A 15,083-nucleotide genomic window follows, 5' to 3' on the forward strand; every position below is an offset into this window, starting at 1 on the left:
CCATTCAATCATCTTTCCCTTGGATGCCAAGCTACACTGCTAGAGGAGGATGTTCAAACGGATCTGTTTTTCTCACCCTGGGCCCTGAGGGCATCTTCCAAGAGGGCAAGTGAAGGGGCTGCGATTGCCAGGAGGGGGATAATAGGAGTCCACAATGCCACGTTTCCCACACACACACAAACACAAGAAAGGGTGGCTTGAGCAGCTGTCCAAAGATCTTGATTCAATTAGATCCCAAGGTGATTGAGTTTTTTCCCCAGTTTCTGGCTTTCTCAGGCAACACGTAGCACACTCCTCAGTCTGCCTTTTCTCTCCTAATGCATTGCCTTCCCACAGTCTGTGGGGTTTCTGTTTGCGGGGGGTTTCCTTGAGGAGCAAGTGTTCCGAGGCAGAGTCTTTAGCGCTCCTACTCCCCAAGTGGCATGGCTGAGGTCGGGCTGTTTCCTGCTCTTAAAGGAACTGGCCGAGAGAGATGGAGTCAGTTCCTCCTGTCTGCAGTTGGCCAGGGGCGGCTTTTCAGGGTCCCTTCCTAGATACGGTGGGGTGCAAGGTTTGTGCTTTGTGCATACATTCCAGGGAAAATCTCTCTGCAGTTGGACTGGACCTCTGGGAACAACAGGGACACACAGTTCTCTTGGGAAGCAGCTGGTCCTTGCCTTCTCCAAGTTCAGAGAGCACCAAGAACACCTCATGTCAACCCTGAGCTACAAATATTCTCACTTTTTCTCCAGGAGGGCTTTAGAATTCCCATCCCAGAGTTCCTGGTGGAATTCCTATCCAAGAGTTAAGCAGGTCTAACTCTACTTGGCTCTTGAGGTCAACCAAGGTCAGGTCAGTGCTGCCACTTAGCTGGGCACATTAAGAGGATTGAGCTTTTAACAGTCCTGCACAGGTGGGAGAGCAGCCTTATGGGACAAGGGAGCCAGAGACTCAGCTGGGAATAAACTGTGCCTGGCAGCATTGGGAGGGGGGGTGGATTTCACCAGGAATCTCCATTCCCAATTAAACAACCCCCCTCCTCCTTTTGAGGCCAAGCCTGAACCTAACATATGGCTTCTCTCAGTCCACCCACCAGATTTTCCATGAACACAATGTGTGAAAATACAAAATGTTTTAAAGGCAGAATTTAACATCCTAAAAATTATCTTGAAAAAGTGGCTCTAGCCTTCTATGATGCAAAAATAAGCTCAAAGGTACGTGGAAATGTTTTAGGAAACTGAGCGATATTTCCATCTCTTGCAGGAATGGGATACTCCGTTGTCCCTTCCCAGAGCAATGGCCTTGTACTTCAAGGTCGGTCCAGTGGCAAGGAGGAGGTGGCGGTTGCCATCACCTCTGTCCCAGGAAATGCAGAATTGAATTTGGGAACCTTGCAGTCAAAACGATACCCCTCCTCTGATCCACAATTCTTCCCAGGTTCGAGATTAGGAAGTGGCAGCCAGGAACTTCTTTCCTGAGCCAAACTGGAGAATTAGGGCTTGAGGCTGCCCTCTGTCAGCCTTTCTGAACTGATCAGAGTCTTCCTAGAAACTTTAAACTGTGCTATCACAGTATACTGTTTAAAATGCAATGCAACGTACCAGCAATGGACAGCTTCCGATATATTGTTAATGTATACATTGATAGTTGTGAGTGACGGGAGCAGGTGCAAGGGGGCTAACAGGTGGGAACAGGACACCCAGCCACACCCAGGTACAGTCCATGGTGACTTCTCATTGGGGTTGGGTGGCAGCAGACAAAGCTTTTTTATTTTTTATTTTTATTTTAATTCCATTTATATCCCGCCCTTCTCCGAAGACTCAGGGCGGCTTACAAGCTTAGCAGTAGCCTTCATTCTATGTATATGCCTGCTTATTAGGGCTTTCACTCCCCCCCCAAGCAGCATTATTACAAAGTCAGCTTATTGCCCCCAACAATCTGGGTCCTCATTTTTTATCCTCCAAAATGGAAAAAAGAGGACAGCAGGTCTATGTTTTTACCTGTTGACAAGATCTATGAGTCTCTCCTCCCTAAGCTTTAGAATCAGTCTGCTGGATGCAGTGTGGCAACACCGCTGGGCCAGTGACATTTGGAACAATGGGATCGTTTTCCTTTGGCGGTGCCTGTGTGTGCATGACAAGGACAGTGGTGGCAGAAAGAGAGCCGTGCAGAGGCAGAGCGAGATGGGGTGGCCATGCCACAGCATGCTGGGAAAATAATAGAGCACCTTCATCATTCTGACACACACCTGTGTGCTTGCACGCACAGGCAGAGAAAAATTCTGATGGAGAACAAGAGCGAAGGAAATTGTATTCAGGAAAGTGTGAGAGAGATTTAGCTAAGGATGGCAAATAGGTCTCCCCTTTAAAAAAAAATTAAGCAGAAGGGCTTAGAAGCCGAGAATCCTGGGTGCTGCCCTGGCACTGCTTGCTGAAGAAAAGCGAGTGCAGGAGACGGGTTGGCAAGCAGACCCAAAGCCAGCGAAGGCACATCCAGCAGTGCCAACAGCTCTTCTCTCTCCTTGCTCGGCTGATCTGAAGGTATTCCATGGGGCCTGGAGTTTGCACTTCACACTGCTGCCCTCTGCCGGCCGTGGGACTGTCCTTCCCAGTGCAGGGCTCACTGTGGATCTCCAAGGGTGGCTGTTGCTTTCGATGGGAGGCCGGCGAGCATCCACACACCGGTCGCCTCCGCCCTGCCTGTGATGCCCTCCAGATGCGATAGAAGCCAGGAGGGTCAAGGGAGTCTCCAGAAACTGCAGCTGACCCAGAGTGCAGCTGCAGGAGTGACGGAGGTCTTCCAGGCCATCTCTTGGAAGGCTGCCTGGCCACCAGCTTGTGTCCCAGCACAGTTCAGACTGCTGGAATTTTCCCCCAAGCACTTAGATCTGGGCTGCCTCTGGACCACCTCCTCAGCCCCTCCCCACCAGCTCCCTGCCAAGACCTGCTGCAGCCACCCTTCCCAAGGGAGGCAGAGCCCAGTCAGAGCCGCTTGGAGGAAAGAGGGCATCTTGGTGGCCTCCTCATCCGTGGGACTTTCTCCCTTGGGAGACCAGGGTGCTCATTGCTCTCCAGGAGAGAAATTGTGGTGGAGGATGATCTATTTGCCTTTACTGGACCCTCTCACACCCCTCTCCAATAGTCCTTGGAAATCAACCTCAGATGCTGCAGGCCATTTTCTGAATAATGCTCTTCCCTTAAGGAGCCCGTTTGCCAGACGCAAACGTTCGGGTTGTCTGCCTGTCTGTCTGAGGAAGGCTGAGCGTTTGTCATCCAGAGGCACTTTGCTCCCCAAGTCCCAGAATATGGGGGAGGGAAGAGGGATGGTGCCCCTGACTTCTTCAGCAGCCGTCTTTGTTCTCTTGCTGGCTTCCCGATGGCCAGTGACCCAGAGAGGAAGGTCCCCTTAACACAGCACTGTGCTGTCTCTCCAAACAGCTGCGAGAGAGATTCCCCTGGGGATTTAATGGAGCAGGAGGTGCAATCTGCTGCCCTCAGCACTTTGGAGATCATTACGCGGGAAGCACAAGTCCAGGAGGAAAGTGGTGTGGCAAGCCCCCGGGTGCATCTCCGCTATTTTCCCAGCCCCAGGCTCGAGCATCGAGTCCAGATAGAGGAAAGGCTCACAATTTAGATAAAAACAAGAATGTCTGAGAGGCTAAGCTAGAAGGACGGTACCCCCTAACCTGCTCGGCTTTTCAGGATATTTGGAGTTGCCGTCTTCCCGCTTTAATCTGCAGTGGGAAATTCTTCTGATGCCTTCTGGTTGTGGAGGTGAAGATGAAGATGAGGCTCGGTGCCAGAGGGCCTTCAAGTGCACAGAGTTGGCACAGGTGTGTGAAATAACAAGGGTTTGGCAGTCTCAAATCTATTAGATAGCATGCCTCCCTCTGGGAGGGTGGGGGGAATGATGACATTGACTTAAAGGGGATCACGGGCTCTTTGTGCTGGAAGCCTCGTGGGGCTGCTTAATTGGCGCTTCCACTTCTGAGCCTTGGGGGTCTCGGTCAGAGTCAGGGTTACAAGCTGTTCTGTTCTTCCACCAGCAGCCAGACATTGACAGGGACCTGGTTGAAATGAAAGCTGAAATGTGGGCGTAAGACGTGAGGTGGGGGATGGTGAGGCTTTCTAGCAAATGGTCTGGAAAAACCCTTCAACCAGAAAGAGGTGGGTTAGCCATCAGGGAAAGAGGAAGAACGGTGCTTATTTAATTGTTTTTTATTGCTTTAAAAGGGAAAAAAACAAAACAAAGAGATAATTGTGATTCAAACACGCACACAAAACTAGATGTAAAAAGTGCTCTTAAAAAAGTGAATGCAACAGAAAAAAGAAAAAACAAAGTGTGTCATTGTAGCATTTAAGTTACGATTCTATTTACTTATCTAATGTAAATATTATTCAAGTACAGTCCATACACATTATTTTTAATGCATTTATATAAATATTTTAACCTACTGTGTTTTATATAAACATGTTCCATATTTCATCATACTTCTCTGTACAAAATCTATGTCTCCGCTCATAGGTAACCAGTGCAATCAGGACTTCAATCCTTTGGCTGAAAGGGGCTTTTAACTTTCCAATGTTGCAATAGTATATTGGCCCATTATAAGGGCACGGAGAATCCATTCACATTGTCAGTTATCCAACTCCATTTTCTGTCTATGGAGTTCAAAAGAATATTGTCCTGTGAAAATCTTTAGCCTTTGTCACCCCATGAGCTTCCAACGGTGCTTCAGAGCCAGAGCTATCTTTTCAATATATTTCTATAGCCTGTTTATTGCTATATATTACTGTTTGTCAACCTTGATGACTATAAAATTTGTGAATTTCAACTCTCAGAAGATGCCAAGGCAGAGAAACGTGCAACAGAGGATAAGTGGTTACTTTGCACGGAGCAATATTTGACAACGGGACTTGGGAGATCTCATTCCCAGGAGCTTCCCCAGGGCTGGACCCGTCAAGAAGCCCAGAGGTCAGGCCAGGACGTTTCAGACCCAGGCCAAGGAGAGCAGCCCGCAGCCTCCTTTGGGCCTCAGGGGATGCCAGCCAGACCCTCCGCCAGGGGTGCTGGGCAGCTCTGCTTCCCTGCCCGTCAAAAGGCCCTGCTGTCAATCAGCAGCGGAGGGCCCTGAGGGCACCAAGCCTCACCCACTTTCTAGTCCTGGCACGGATGACGCAACAAGCATACGTCACAAAGGGCTATTATGACGTCAGGAGGCTGAGGGCGGGGCGAATGACCTCACCCCGCCCCCGGAACTCGTGCGGAGCGCTCTGGTTCCCGGGGGGACGCCATTCGCGGACGGACCAGTGTCCCGGGTTCCCGACGCCGGCCCTTCGTTGCGGTGAGGCGGGCGAGGGAGCCGGGGAGGGGATCGGCGGTGGGCGATGGGGCGCGTAGTCCGGCGCGTCGGGGAAGGCAGGAAGGGGCCAGGGCCGGGAGCGCTGCGGCAAGGGCGGTGGGAACGGGGTGCGTGCGTTCACACGTGGCGCCCTAAGGGGGTGTGCTTGCTTTCGGGTGCCTGCGGGCAAGGCACGAGCATCGTTGTCATCAACGACAACAACAGCGTCACGCGATCTAGGAGTAAAAAGGAGATTCCTGGCAGTGAGAACAGCCAGCCAGTGGAGCTTCGCTTCCCTCCAGAGGTTGTGGATGCTCCATCACTGGAGGCTTTTAAGAAGAGACCGGGCAGGTTACAGGGGTTGGACTAGAGGACCTCCAAGGCCCCTTCCAGCCCTAGGATTCTGTGATGATCGTGATTAGATTTTTAGCCAAGCGTACTCAATGTGACTCTACGTGTGTATGCCAGAGTGACAGTTCAGCCTTAATGGCACTTTTTCTACTCAGATGAGGCTGCTGAAATCCGGAGCGCATTGGTGGTTGATAAGTGGGGGAAACTGGCTAAATTATAGAAATGGTGAGTAATATCCCCCTGCCTCTGCGGCTGCCAGTGAATTCAAATCCCGCAACAGGCAAGCATCGGAGGCCATGAAATTTCTCTCTGAAGCAGCCTGCCAAAGGGAGAATATGTGCGAAAGAGTGACAGATTGGTGCCAAGTGGTCCAAAATTGTGACCTTGAGACACACACACACACACACACACACACACACACACACACACAAGTAGAGGACAAGGTGAAGACCCTTTGAGGATACCACTCCATTGCAGCATCTTGTCTCACAGAAGAATGTGTGATTTTGTGGACTTCCAATTAGCATCTTTTGTAATGGTTACCACCTGTACATCCATCAGCCAGAAGCTATTTTGAGAGACCTCAAATTTAGAAAAGATGAGGTTAGCTTTTGCTCACAGCCATGCTCATACACAATGCATAGGCTTTTTTAAAAAAAAATGTGCTTCCAGGGAAGAATGTGTGAAATGAAACAAAAGAAATATGCTACCTTTGGCAGTGTTTTTTAATGGGTTAAAAGCTTTTCCTACGTTTGTGTGGGTGCTTTGTACTTAGCTGGTCAAAGTTATGTTTTTAGAACAAGACTATTCCTTGTTCCATAATGCATTCAGAAATTTATTTAGCGTGAGCTTTATTGTAATGTTGAACTGTTTGGAAATAATATTGTATATTCATCAGCTCCCTGCAAACAGGCCTATTATCTTTCCTTCACTTAATGCAGGCTTAAGCTGGAGTTGTGTCGAATGTGTGACTCTGTGGTTTGCAAATTCATGAATTTTCAAATTCAAATTCATTTAATATTTAGTCCCTGTTTCTTTACAATTCTTCCTGGATCTTACATTATCTCCTCAGTATTTATCATAGAAGAAAACAGATTCCATTCCCTATATGTTGTATCTCTTTTAATATTTGTTATGTAAGGTAGGGGTGTGGGTCTATACATATGTTGTATGTAGTATGGTTAGGTGTGTGTCATGTATGCGTTTCACTTTGAGAGCAGGTAACTAAATTTCATTTTTGATGTGTGCCTTTGTGCCCACAGTAAAAAAATGACAATAAAGGTTATCATCTTATCTTATCATCTTATCTTATCTTATCTTCTAGTGTTTGGATTGATTTTAGTTTTCCCCTTTCTTTTTTTCAGCACTACTTTTATCCAAGGAATAGCAGAAAATGTTAGGCTCCTGTCTGCTTTTTAACAGGAGGCACTTGATCCATGTTTTTTCATGTTGCCAGCCTCTCCTAGGACGTGAGTTTTTCAGCTTCCGCACTAATTTCTGTCCTCTCATGAAACTGCCTGCCAGATGGATATCGGCTTATAGAAAAGTCGCCCCTGTCTTCACCAGAGCATCAGCCTTCGGCGAAAAGATAGCCATCATTGATCAAAGAGGAGAACACACCTACAAAGATTTGTACACTCGAAGTCTTTATCTCTCCCAGAAAATCTGCAAGGCCCTTGGAAACTCAGATGGTGACCTGAAGGGTGAACGGATTTCATTTTTATGCCCCAACGAGGCTTCCTATGTCGTTGCCCAGTGGGCTACCTGGATGAGTGGAGCTATTGCCGTGCCTCTGTATAGAAAGCATCCTGTGTCAGAACTGGAGTACTTCATCCAGGACTCCCAAAGTGCCCTTCTGCTTGCCGAGGAAGAGTTTGAGGAGAAAATTACCCCGACTGCCGAGAAACTGGGGGTGCCTGTGCTCTCGCTTCCCCAGTCTGGGAAGTGGGAAGGGACAATGGATGGATCTGCTGGAGATGCCGGTTGCCCCATTTCAGAGTGGGAGAACAGAGGGGCCATGATCATCTACACCAGTGGGACCACAGGAAGGCCCAAGGGGGTCCTAAGCAGTCACCAGAATGTCTATGCTATGGTGAGTTGATGGTTGGTCTTCTGCACGGGGGCTCAGAACCGTGGTTACAATCCAGAACGTAACCCGTCTGAAGCAATCTGTGGTTCAGTAGCAGCAGCAATCTGTGGAATTCTGCTTTTTCCCCCTAATACTGAACGCTGCTTAATTATCCTTGCAGATAACCGGGCTGGTTGAAAAATGGGCCTGGACAAACGATGATGTCATTCTCCATGTCCTGCCCTTGCATCATGTCCATGGGGTGGTCAACAAGCTGCTGTGTCCCCTCTGGGTGGGGGCCACCTGCATCATGCTTCCCGAGTTTAATGCAGAAATGGTAAGTGGGCTGGAATGGGAGGGGCTACTTCCTTCTCTCCAGGTTGCGAAGTAACGGTACCAGAAATTTGGTCTTTTTTCCAATTGAATGGTTCTCTTGCACCTGGTCAGAGTTACAGATTTGTACTTTTGTTTGTCTTTGATGGTGTGTGATTTTTTATATATATAGGAAAAGGCAGAAACCCTCTGAGTGGGTTTTGGCTCTCAACAATTTTCAGGGAAGGGGATGATTTGCATCTTGCAGTCAGGGGATCCTTTGAAGTAGTTGCTAGTCGGTCTCCCCCACGTCTCCCTTGGGTTGATAGGTCTCTCACTGCTGTAGCAGCATAAACCTTGTGCCACGTGCTGAGATCGTGGCTCCAGGACTGGATGGAGCTTTGATGCATCCACTGTATCGCAGAGGGAGCGCCCCAGTAAAGCAGATGAAAGGCACAATACAGCAGTGAACTGCCTGGGGGGGAGGATGTGGAGAGCCGAGAATTTGACCAGGATATTTATGCCCGGAAGCCTCTATCAACCTTGATGGGGTAGGAAAAAGGAGGGGCATCTGCGTCTGCAAAATGAAATACCAGGTGAAAATCTTAGCAGTTATAGGCATAGCCAGGACTGTTCTCCTGTCGTTCATCTCCTCTCAGCCAGGGTTACAATTTATGTGTGGCATGTTGGTTAGAAAGCCCATTCCTGAGAGCCTTCTGCTTGTGTCAGTGATGGTCACAATGTGATTTAGAATTGAAAGAAAGTAAATAAATGAATGAATAAAAATGGCTGGAAAAGTATTGTAAACTTGCGTGAAGAATGCACGTTTCTTGCCATCAGAGTGCAGATACCGGGGAAAGTGCTTTGCCAAATCCTGGGGAAATACAAGCAACTGACGATCTTGTGAATTTCACGCAAAATGTGGCCAGGGAAAGGCAGAAACAAAACATTTTGGCTCAACTCCTAAGTGGCAGGTCTGCTAGCAAAGCAAAAGCAATCATTACTCAGCTAACATTAAAAAGCCTGCTGGGTTTTAATCACATTGGATGTTAAAAGACGCTGATTTCATATTTTTAAAACACTCTTCCAATGGCCGTGTAAATAATGAATATTAGTTCATCTAATTTCTTTTGTCTAAACTCTGAACGAGTGTGAGAAAGTGGAATGTGATTGGGAGTCATGTTAGTGTCTTGTTTTATGTAAGTTAAGTTTTGCATTCTGCTGTTGGCGAAGAAAATCTTCAACCTTTCCCTTTTCCTACACTTCACCCAGCCTCGTGATGGTTATGGTACTCCTTCACCTCAGGAAGAATCCCGCTAGAATTGCATCCTTCCTGGGACATCACAGTTTAAGTGTTGAGCAGTTCAGGGCAGTTGAGAAACATCACCGGGTGTTCCAGAGCTGACTAGATCTTTACTCCAAGCTAACTGGTGGGGGCCTGCAGGAGCCCAAGATGAGTAGGAGCCAGAAAAAGCCATCTTCGAGAAATGCCGCCCTGGCCTGTCTGGAGCTCGATGGTTTTATAGCTGAGGGAGCAGAACCTTCCAGGAGAGGAGAGATCCTGTTAGCTTGCAGAGGTGCTCCAGCCTTGCTGGATCACTGAATGAGGTAGCCCCAGGTTCCATTTTCTAGCTCTGGCACTCCCCTTCTGCTTCATCGAAATAAAAGTTGCGACCTGCAAAACCGTCTCCACAACAGCTGCCAGCTTGCGTCCCCTGCGGCGTTTCCTCCTAGCAGAGATGCCTGCCAAGAGGGCCGTATTGCCAACGGAAGACCAGCCAGCCCCGCTCTGCCAGCCTGCTCCACTTGCGGCTCCCCGAGTTGCTGCTGAGGGCGGCTCCCATCCGAAGGGGTTCAAAAGCGGCCTTCCTTTTCCGACAGCGGGCATTTCTCTAACCATTTAATCAAGGGAGCAGCTTGCCTCCTGGAGTCCTGGGTGCTGCATCACTGGAGGTTTTTCAAGAAGAGATCGGATCGCCATTTGTCTGGGAGGGCATGAGGATGCCTGTCTTGGGAGGGGTTGGACTAGAAGATCTCCAAGGTCCCTTCCAGCCCTAGGATTCTGTGAGTTGTGGGAGGCAGGCTCCGCTGAGGCCCCCTTTGGACTGTGCCAGGCGAGGGCGAGCGTGGGCAGCTCTCCAGGAGGTCCTTGGCGTGAGAATGAGGAGCCAGAGGCCTCCGTGCGAAGGGTCCGGAGAGCATTTGTGAGCCTTTGCTGTTGTTTACTCTTCCCCTTGTCATTATTTGTGTAAGAGCCTCCCGAGTGAGCAGGAAAGTGTTTTTATTGATGTGACAAAGGAAGCGCACGAGGGCAAATTGTGCTTTCTTGTTGTGTTTTAACACAAGCTGTCTTTAAATTCCAGCCTATTTACAAAGTGCCCTTTGCTTCCAAAATTGGCTCTCAGCAAAGCGGCGTGTTTCACCGGAGGATTTCTCCGAAGGAGCTCTCGGTTTTCCTTCAGCCTTTTGTGTTTCTGTTTCTCTGCACCTCGAGAGAACAGTCAATTACAGAGCGATATAAAAGGAGCCGCAGCTTTGATGGCTGACATGTCAATCAAAACAAAGTCAGGACTCGCTTCGAAAGCAGCGGCGGCTGCCACCGAATTTGCCTTGAGTGATACTGGCACGGGTTCAGGAGAAACCCAGCCTTTCTAATCACTAACACTTCATTATGTGCAATAAATACTTTATCATTACAGTGTTCGTTAGATTACTTAATTCACAGCGTGGCCCTGTGGTTGTAGATACAGGTGGCAGTTGAGCTCAGTCATTTGCCTGCCGTGCTCAGGGTAGGATCAAGGGTCTTCCTTGTGACCTGTCCAGGAATCGGGGAGAAGCAGCCGGAGCATTGAGCGGGACGCTGTCGGGGGCTGCTGCTCCCCTCGTCTGCTGTGGGAGAACTTGGCAGGCTGGGCAGCAGCAGAATGAGGCCTTGGGGGGTGGCCAGGCGTCTCCTGCAGCCCCACGGAGGCTGCCTTTCACTCGGCCCCAAAGGTTTCTCTAGGACCTCAGGGACGAGTTTGTGGAGGCAGCAGCTGGGACGAAAACAGGGAAGGATTGGGGCTTCTCTTCCGGAAGACGAGCCTTTCTGGCTCTGGGAGCTTCCCGACTAGCTCACATCCGGCTATCTCCACATTGGACTAAACCAGGAAGTGGGGGAAGGAGCTTTGCACAAGACCTGCTTCAGGGAGACTCTTCTGTCTTTCCCTGCTCGCTTTCCTTCCCTCCGCCCCCTGGTCAGCAGGCTGGGAGATCACGTTCTTGCCAGGGATCCAAACAGATTTATTTACAGGGAGGGGATTTTGCAGTCGGGCCGAGGCCATTTTCCTGCCCCGACTTAAGCCTGTGACCTGCTTGTCGGCTTGTGCAAGTGTCAGGCCGGGTGATGCAAGTGCTTCAGATTAAGAGGCAGCCTGCACTCTTGCGGTGCCGTGGCGTCCCCCTTAACTCTGTCCCTGCAGAGAAAACAGAGTCCTGTTCCAACCAGCCAGACCTTTGTCCACTAACAGCCTCCTGGCCAGTTTGCCCATGAGCCAGGCCGGGAGAAAGAGACCAAGGAGGCATCCCCTGCAGAACGTGGGAGAGGAATTGGATTCTAAAAAAGGAAAATCAATTTCTGCAATATCATCTTATTCTCTTCCAATAAACATTCGTCTGAATTTCTGTAAAAGTGGGGTGAGCAAAAACTTGACATTACTCCCAACTCCCTCCAAATTTGACCGTTTCTTGGAGAAAGTTACGCATGTCCCCCAGCCCCCAGTTCCATAAAATTGATTTTCGTTCCTCTCGTCCTGCTTCCTGCTCGGAGGGGGATGGTGGCATTCGGGGGGCAGTCATCAGTGGTCGATTATACAGGGTCTGTTTCTCAAATCCCCACTTGGAAAAAAGTTATTGTTTTCCTTTCCTTCTTGCCAGAACTGCCATTTGTCCTCAGCTTCTGCTGCAGAGTAATGCCTTTTGATGTCGAAAGCGGAGAAGGGAAGAAAGGAGGGAGAGATTATTAAGGAGAAAAATAGGACACTGGAGCCTGTCATATTTTGTTAGATTCCCGAGGCCGGGGAAAGCGTTTGCTCCTTTGAACGTGCCCGCAGCAGAGCGGAGGTTTAAAAGTGGTAGCCGCAATACTGAAGGCGTAGCAGAACTGACAGAGGAAGAGCCGTGCCCAGCACAGAAACAATTTGAGGGTGTAGCAAACAGCGAGAAGCCCCCATGGAGGAAGGCGCCAGGTGAGCCGGGTCTCTGGCAGCAGCGGTGACCCTTTCTAGGTGCATCCGAGCATTCACCCACCTACCGTGGCAGCCCGCTTATTGTCTCCAGGATGGCCAAAGCTGGTTCTCTGGAGGGCACCCACACAGGTCAAGAAGGGTGGTGCCCCTGCCCGGTTTTTTTCCTGGCCCCTGCACCGACCACTGGGCTTGGCTGCCAAGCGGGTCTGCGGGGTTTTGCTTGCTCTTTTGGCATTTGACTTGAATTGGCTGCACTCGCGGTGCCCCAAGCAAGGGAAGGCAACAGTCAGCATGCCAAGGGAAGGCAGCATCTCGGTGGTTCCACAGGCCAGGCTCCGAGGCCGGGGTGTCCAGGGGATCATGGTAGGGCAAAGTATTCTCTTGCAGCACTGCTCAGCTGGATTAGTTGAGTCAAGGAGATCCTTAGCTATCTGGAACGCATTTAGAGCAATGTTTTCCAAACTTGATAACTTTTAAGATGTGAGGACGTCCAGAATTCCCCAGCCAGCATGGCTTTTGTAGAGCAGAGCACCAGTATTGCCAGCGGCTCCCAGCCCTTCAGCAGGAGAGGCTCTTGTTGGGCAGACAAATGAGAGCTCCACTCTAAAGCAGGTCCGGCCTGCTTAGCTTCCTGAGATCAGATGGATGTTCCCACCCAGATCCACTGGGTCCCCCCATCCCAGCAAAGTGTTCTGTGCAATATGATTATCCTGTCCTGGCATCACATGCCCAGGATATAAATACTGGTTGCCAACTTGAGTTCCGCCAAAGAAGAAACACTCCGCTCGGGGCCCCTTTGGTGGTGGCTCCCCCAGCAGCCGGTGAGCCTTCGTTTTCAACTAAATCCATTTATGGACTCGAGCACATTCCCTCTGCCGGCGATTAAAAGATGCCCTCTGCTTTCCCCTTGTTGCTCCTCTTTCGGACAGCCCAGCTCTTCACCGCCATGCTTGGCATCTCTTTTTAACCAACCGGTGCTTCGGCCAATGCCAAAATCTAGGATGGTGAGCTTTGGCAGCGGGAATGGAGAAGGCAGCAGTGTCCACCTTCGTGCCTTCACTTCCCCTGCGGCGTGCGTCTTTGCGCCCGAGAAGGCTGGAAGTCCCCCCCCCCAGTGTCACGAGTTCTTAGGAAATACATTTGTCAGCAACAGGATGGAAAAGGTTGCCCTAACAGAGCTGAAACCGTCTTTTATAGGTTTTTCACTCTTCCTTACTCACTGAGGGAGACCAGCGGCAGAATTGGGGGCAAATTAGCCAAGCTTAAATATTCAATAAATATTAAATATTCAAGGGCTGACCCCTTGGGGAGGCCCCTGTGCTCTGGCTGGATGTGGAGGTTGGTCTCTGTCTGTGCCTGTCCCGTGGCCTTGGGGAGTGACCATTTGCTCAGCTTGTGGTTTGGCTCCCCAGTGGCTTGATGCGCCTTCTTCCTCCTCCCGGCCCTGCCTGGGGCAGAGCCACAAGCTCTGAGCCGCCTCTCTGAGGCCAGAACGCCAGAGGGATCTCCTCAGAGCCACTTGCCCTCTCTTCCAGGTCTGGGAAGCCCTCCTGAGTCTCCAGGCTCCTCGGGTCAACGTCTTCATGGCAGTGCCAACCATTTACAGCAAACTGATTGCTTACTACGACGAGCATTTCTCTCAGCCACGTGTCCAGGACTTCATCCAGGCCGTCTGCCAGGATCACATCCGGTAGGTGAGCCCTCCTTGCTCCTTCCAGCGGAGCAGAGCTTCTCCAGCCCAGCCCTTCCTTCGACCCAACAGCACGGGGTCCCCTCCCCACGTGCCTCAGGCACTCTGAGCTTCTCCAAGCAGTCGGGGAACATCCGCTTGTTGGGGAGCCCGAAATTAAACACATTTCCCAAGAACATCTCGGTCCTACCGGGAAGCGGGTTCAATCCAAGGCAGCCTAGGAAAAACACCAGCTTTCAACCCAAAGGGCTTAGGACTTGGGGGCGTTGGGCTGCCGACCCCTAAACCCCTCGACCCATCGCGGGAGATTGTTTCTTCGAGCCTTCTCCTTGGCAACTGCCATAAGCCGCCTGCCTGGTGAGATTATTGCTGTCTTTCAGGGTGAGGCCAGAGCCCAGGCTTTTCAACACGGTCAACATTGATCTCTCTAACAGAGAGCAGTTGCTTTCTATGGTCAGTTTTGGAGCTGTGGGAATAAATGGGAAAGAAACCTCAGCGTAGAGAGTGCTGGGCTCAGTAAGCCATGCTTTATGCCTTTCCAAGGCCATGGGGACCTCCTCCTGGGATGAAGCAATCCCTGCCACGCAGGGACCTTCTTTCTGACACACACCCCAAGCAGCATTTCCCTCCCTGCGGGGGCCCAGCCAGGCAGTGAGAGAGGATTTCTCCTTGAAGACTAGAGCTGGTCCTTAGCCTGCCCGCCCTGCTGCTTCGCTGGGCGCAGCTTCCCCTCAGAGAGGGAACCAGGACTTACCCAGGCTGACCACCTTCTTCCTTGCTCAGAACCATCTGTCACATTTCTGGGGCTGCCACTCTGGATTCCGGGATAGAAATGCAAAGCCCCTTTTCTGTTCTGGCAGGAGTCCAGGTCTCCCGCTGATCTTCCCCCCTTGTTCCCTGCCCTGTTTTCTCCTCTCTCTACATGGCAATGGCTGCAGGGCATCTGGCTTCAGGGCAGGCTGGCCTGAGGAAGTGGCGCTTGGCTGTCTTGCGTGGTCTCGGGGGATTGTCCAGAGGCGATTCCCGCAGCCAGATGTGAAGGGCTTCCTGCTTCGCCCTGATTGTGAGCATCAGGCCTGAGACGCTGGCGTCCCTGTTGGAAAGAGGCCCCAGTGC

At 50.6% G+C, this 15,083-nt stretch overlaps 1 protein-coding gene across 5 annotated transcripts in view; it reads left to right on the forward strand.

Annotated features, from left to right (window-relative positions):
- Positions 1-5,262: 5,262 nt before the first annotated feature.
- Positions 5,263-15,083, forward strand: part of ACSF3 (acyl-CoA synthetase family member 3) — a 29,936-nt gene continuing 20,115 nt past the window's right edge. For 3 of the 5 annotated variants that reach the window (XR_014493402.1, XM_083370399.1, XM_083370402.1), the window contains exons 1-4: positions 5,468-5,896; positions 7,036-7,763; positions 7,921-8,076; positions 13,813-13,967. Coding sequence is in view for 4 of the 5 variants with exons in the window: in XM_083370399.1 (XP_083226525.1) it covers positions 7,065-7,763; positions 7,921-8,076; positions 13,813-13,967 (1,010 nt within the window). In the remaining variant the exon portion in view is untranslated. Of the gene's footprint in view, positions 5,324-5,467; positions 5,897-6,084; positions 6,275-7,035; positions 7,764-7,920; positions 8,077-13,812; positions 13,968-15,083 lie in introns of those variants that run through there. The other 2 variants (XM_083370400.1, XM_083370401.1) reach the window with 2 other exon arrangements.

Source organism: Vipera ursinii (genome assembly GCF_947247035.1).
Source record: "Vipera ursinii genome assembly, chromosome: 10".
Lineage (NCBI taxonomy): Eukaryota > Metazoa > Chordata > Lepidosauria > Squamata > Viperidae > Vipera > Vipera ursinii.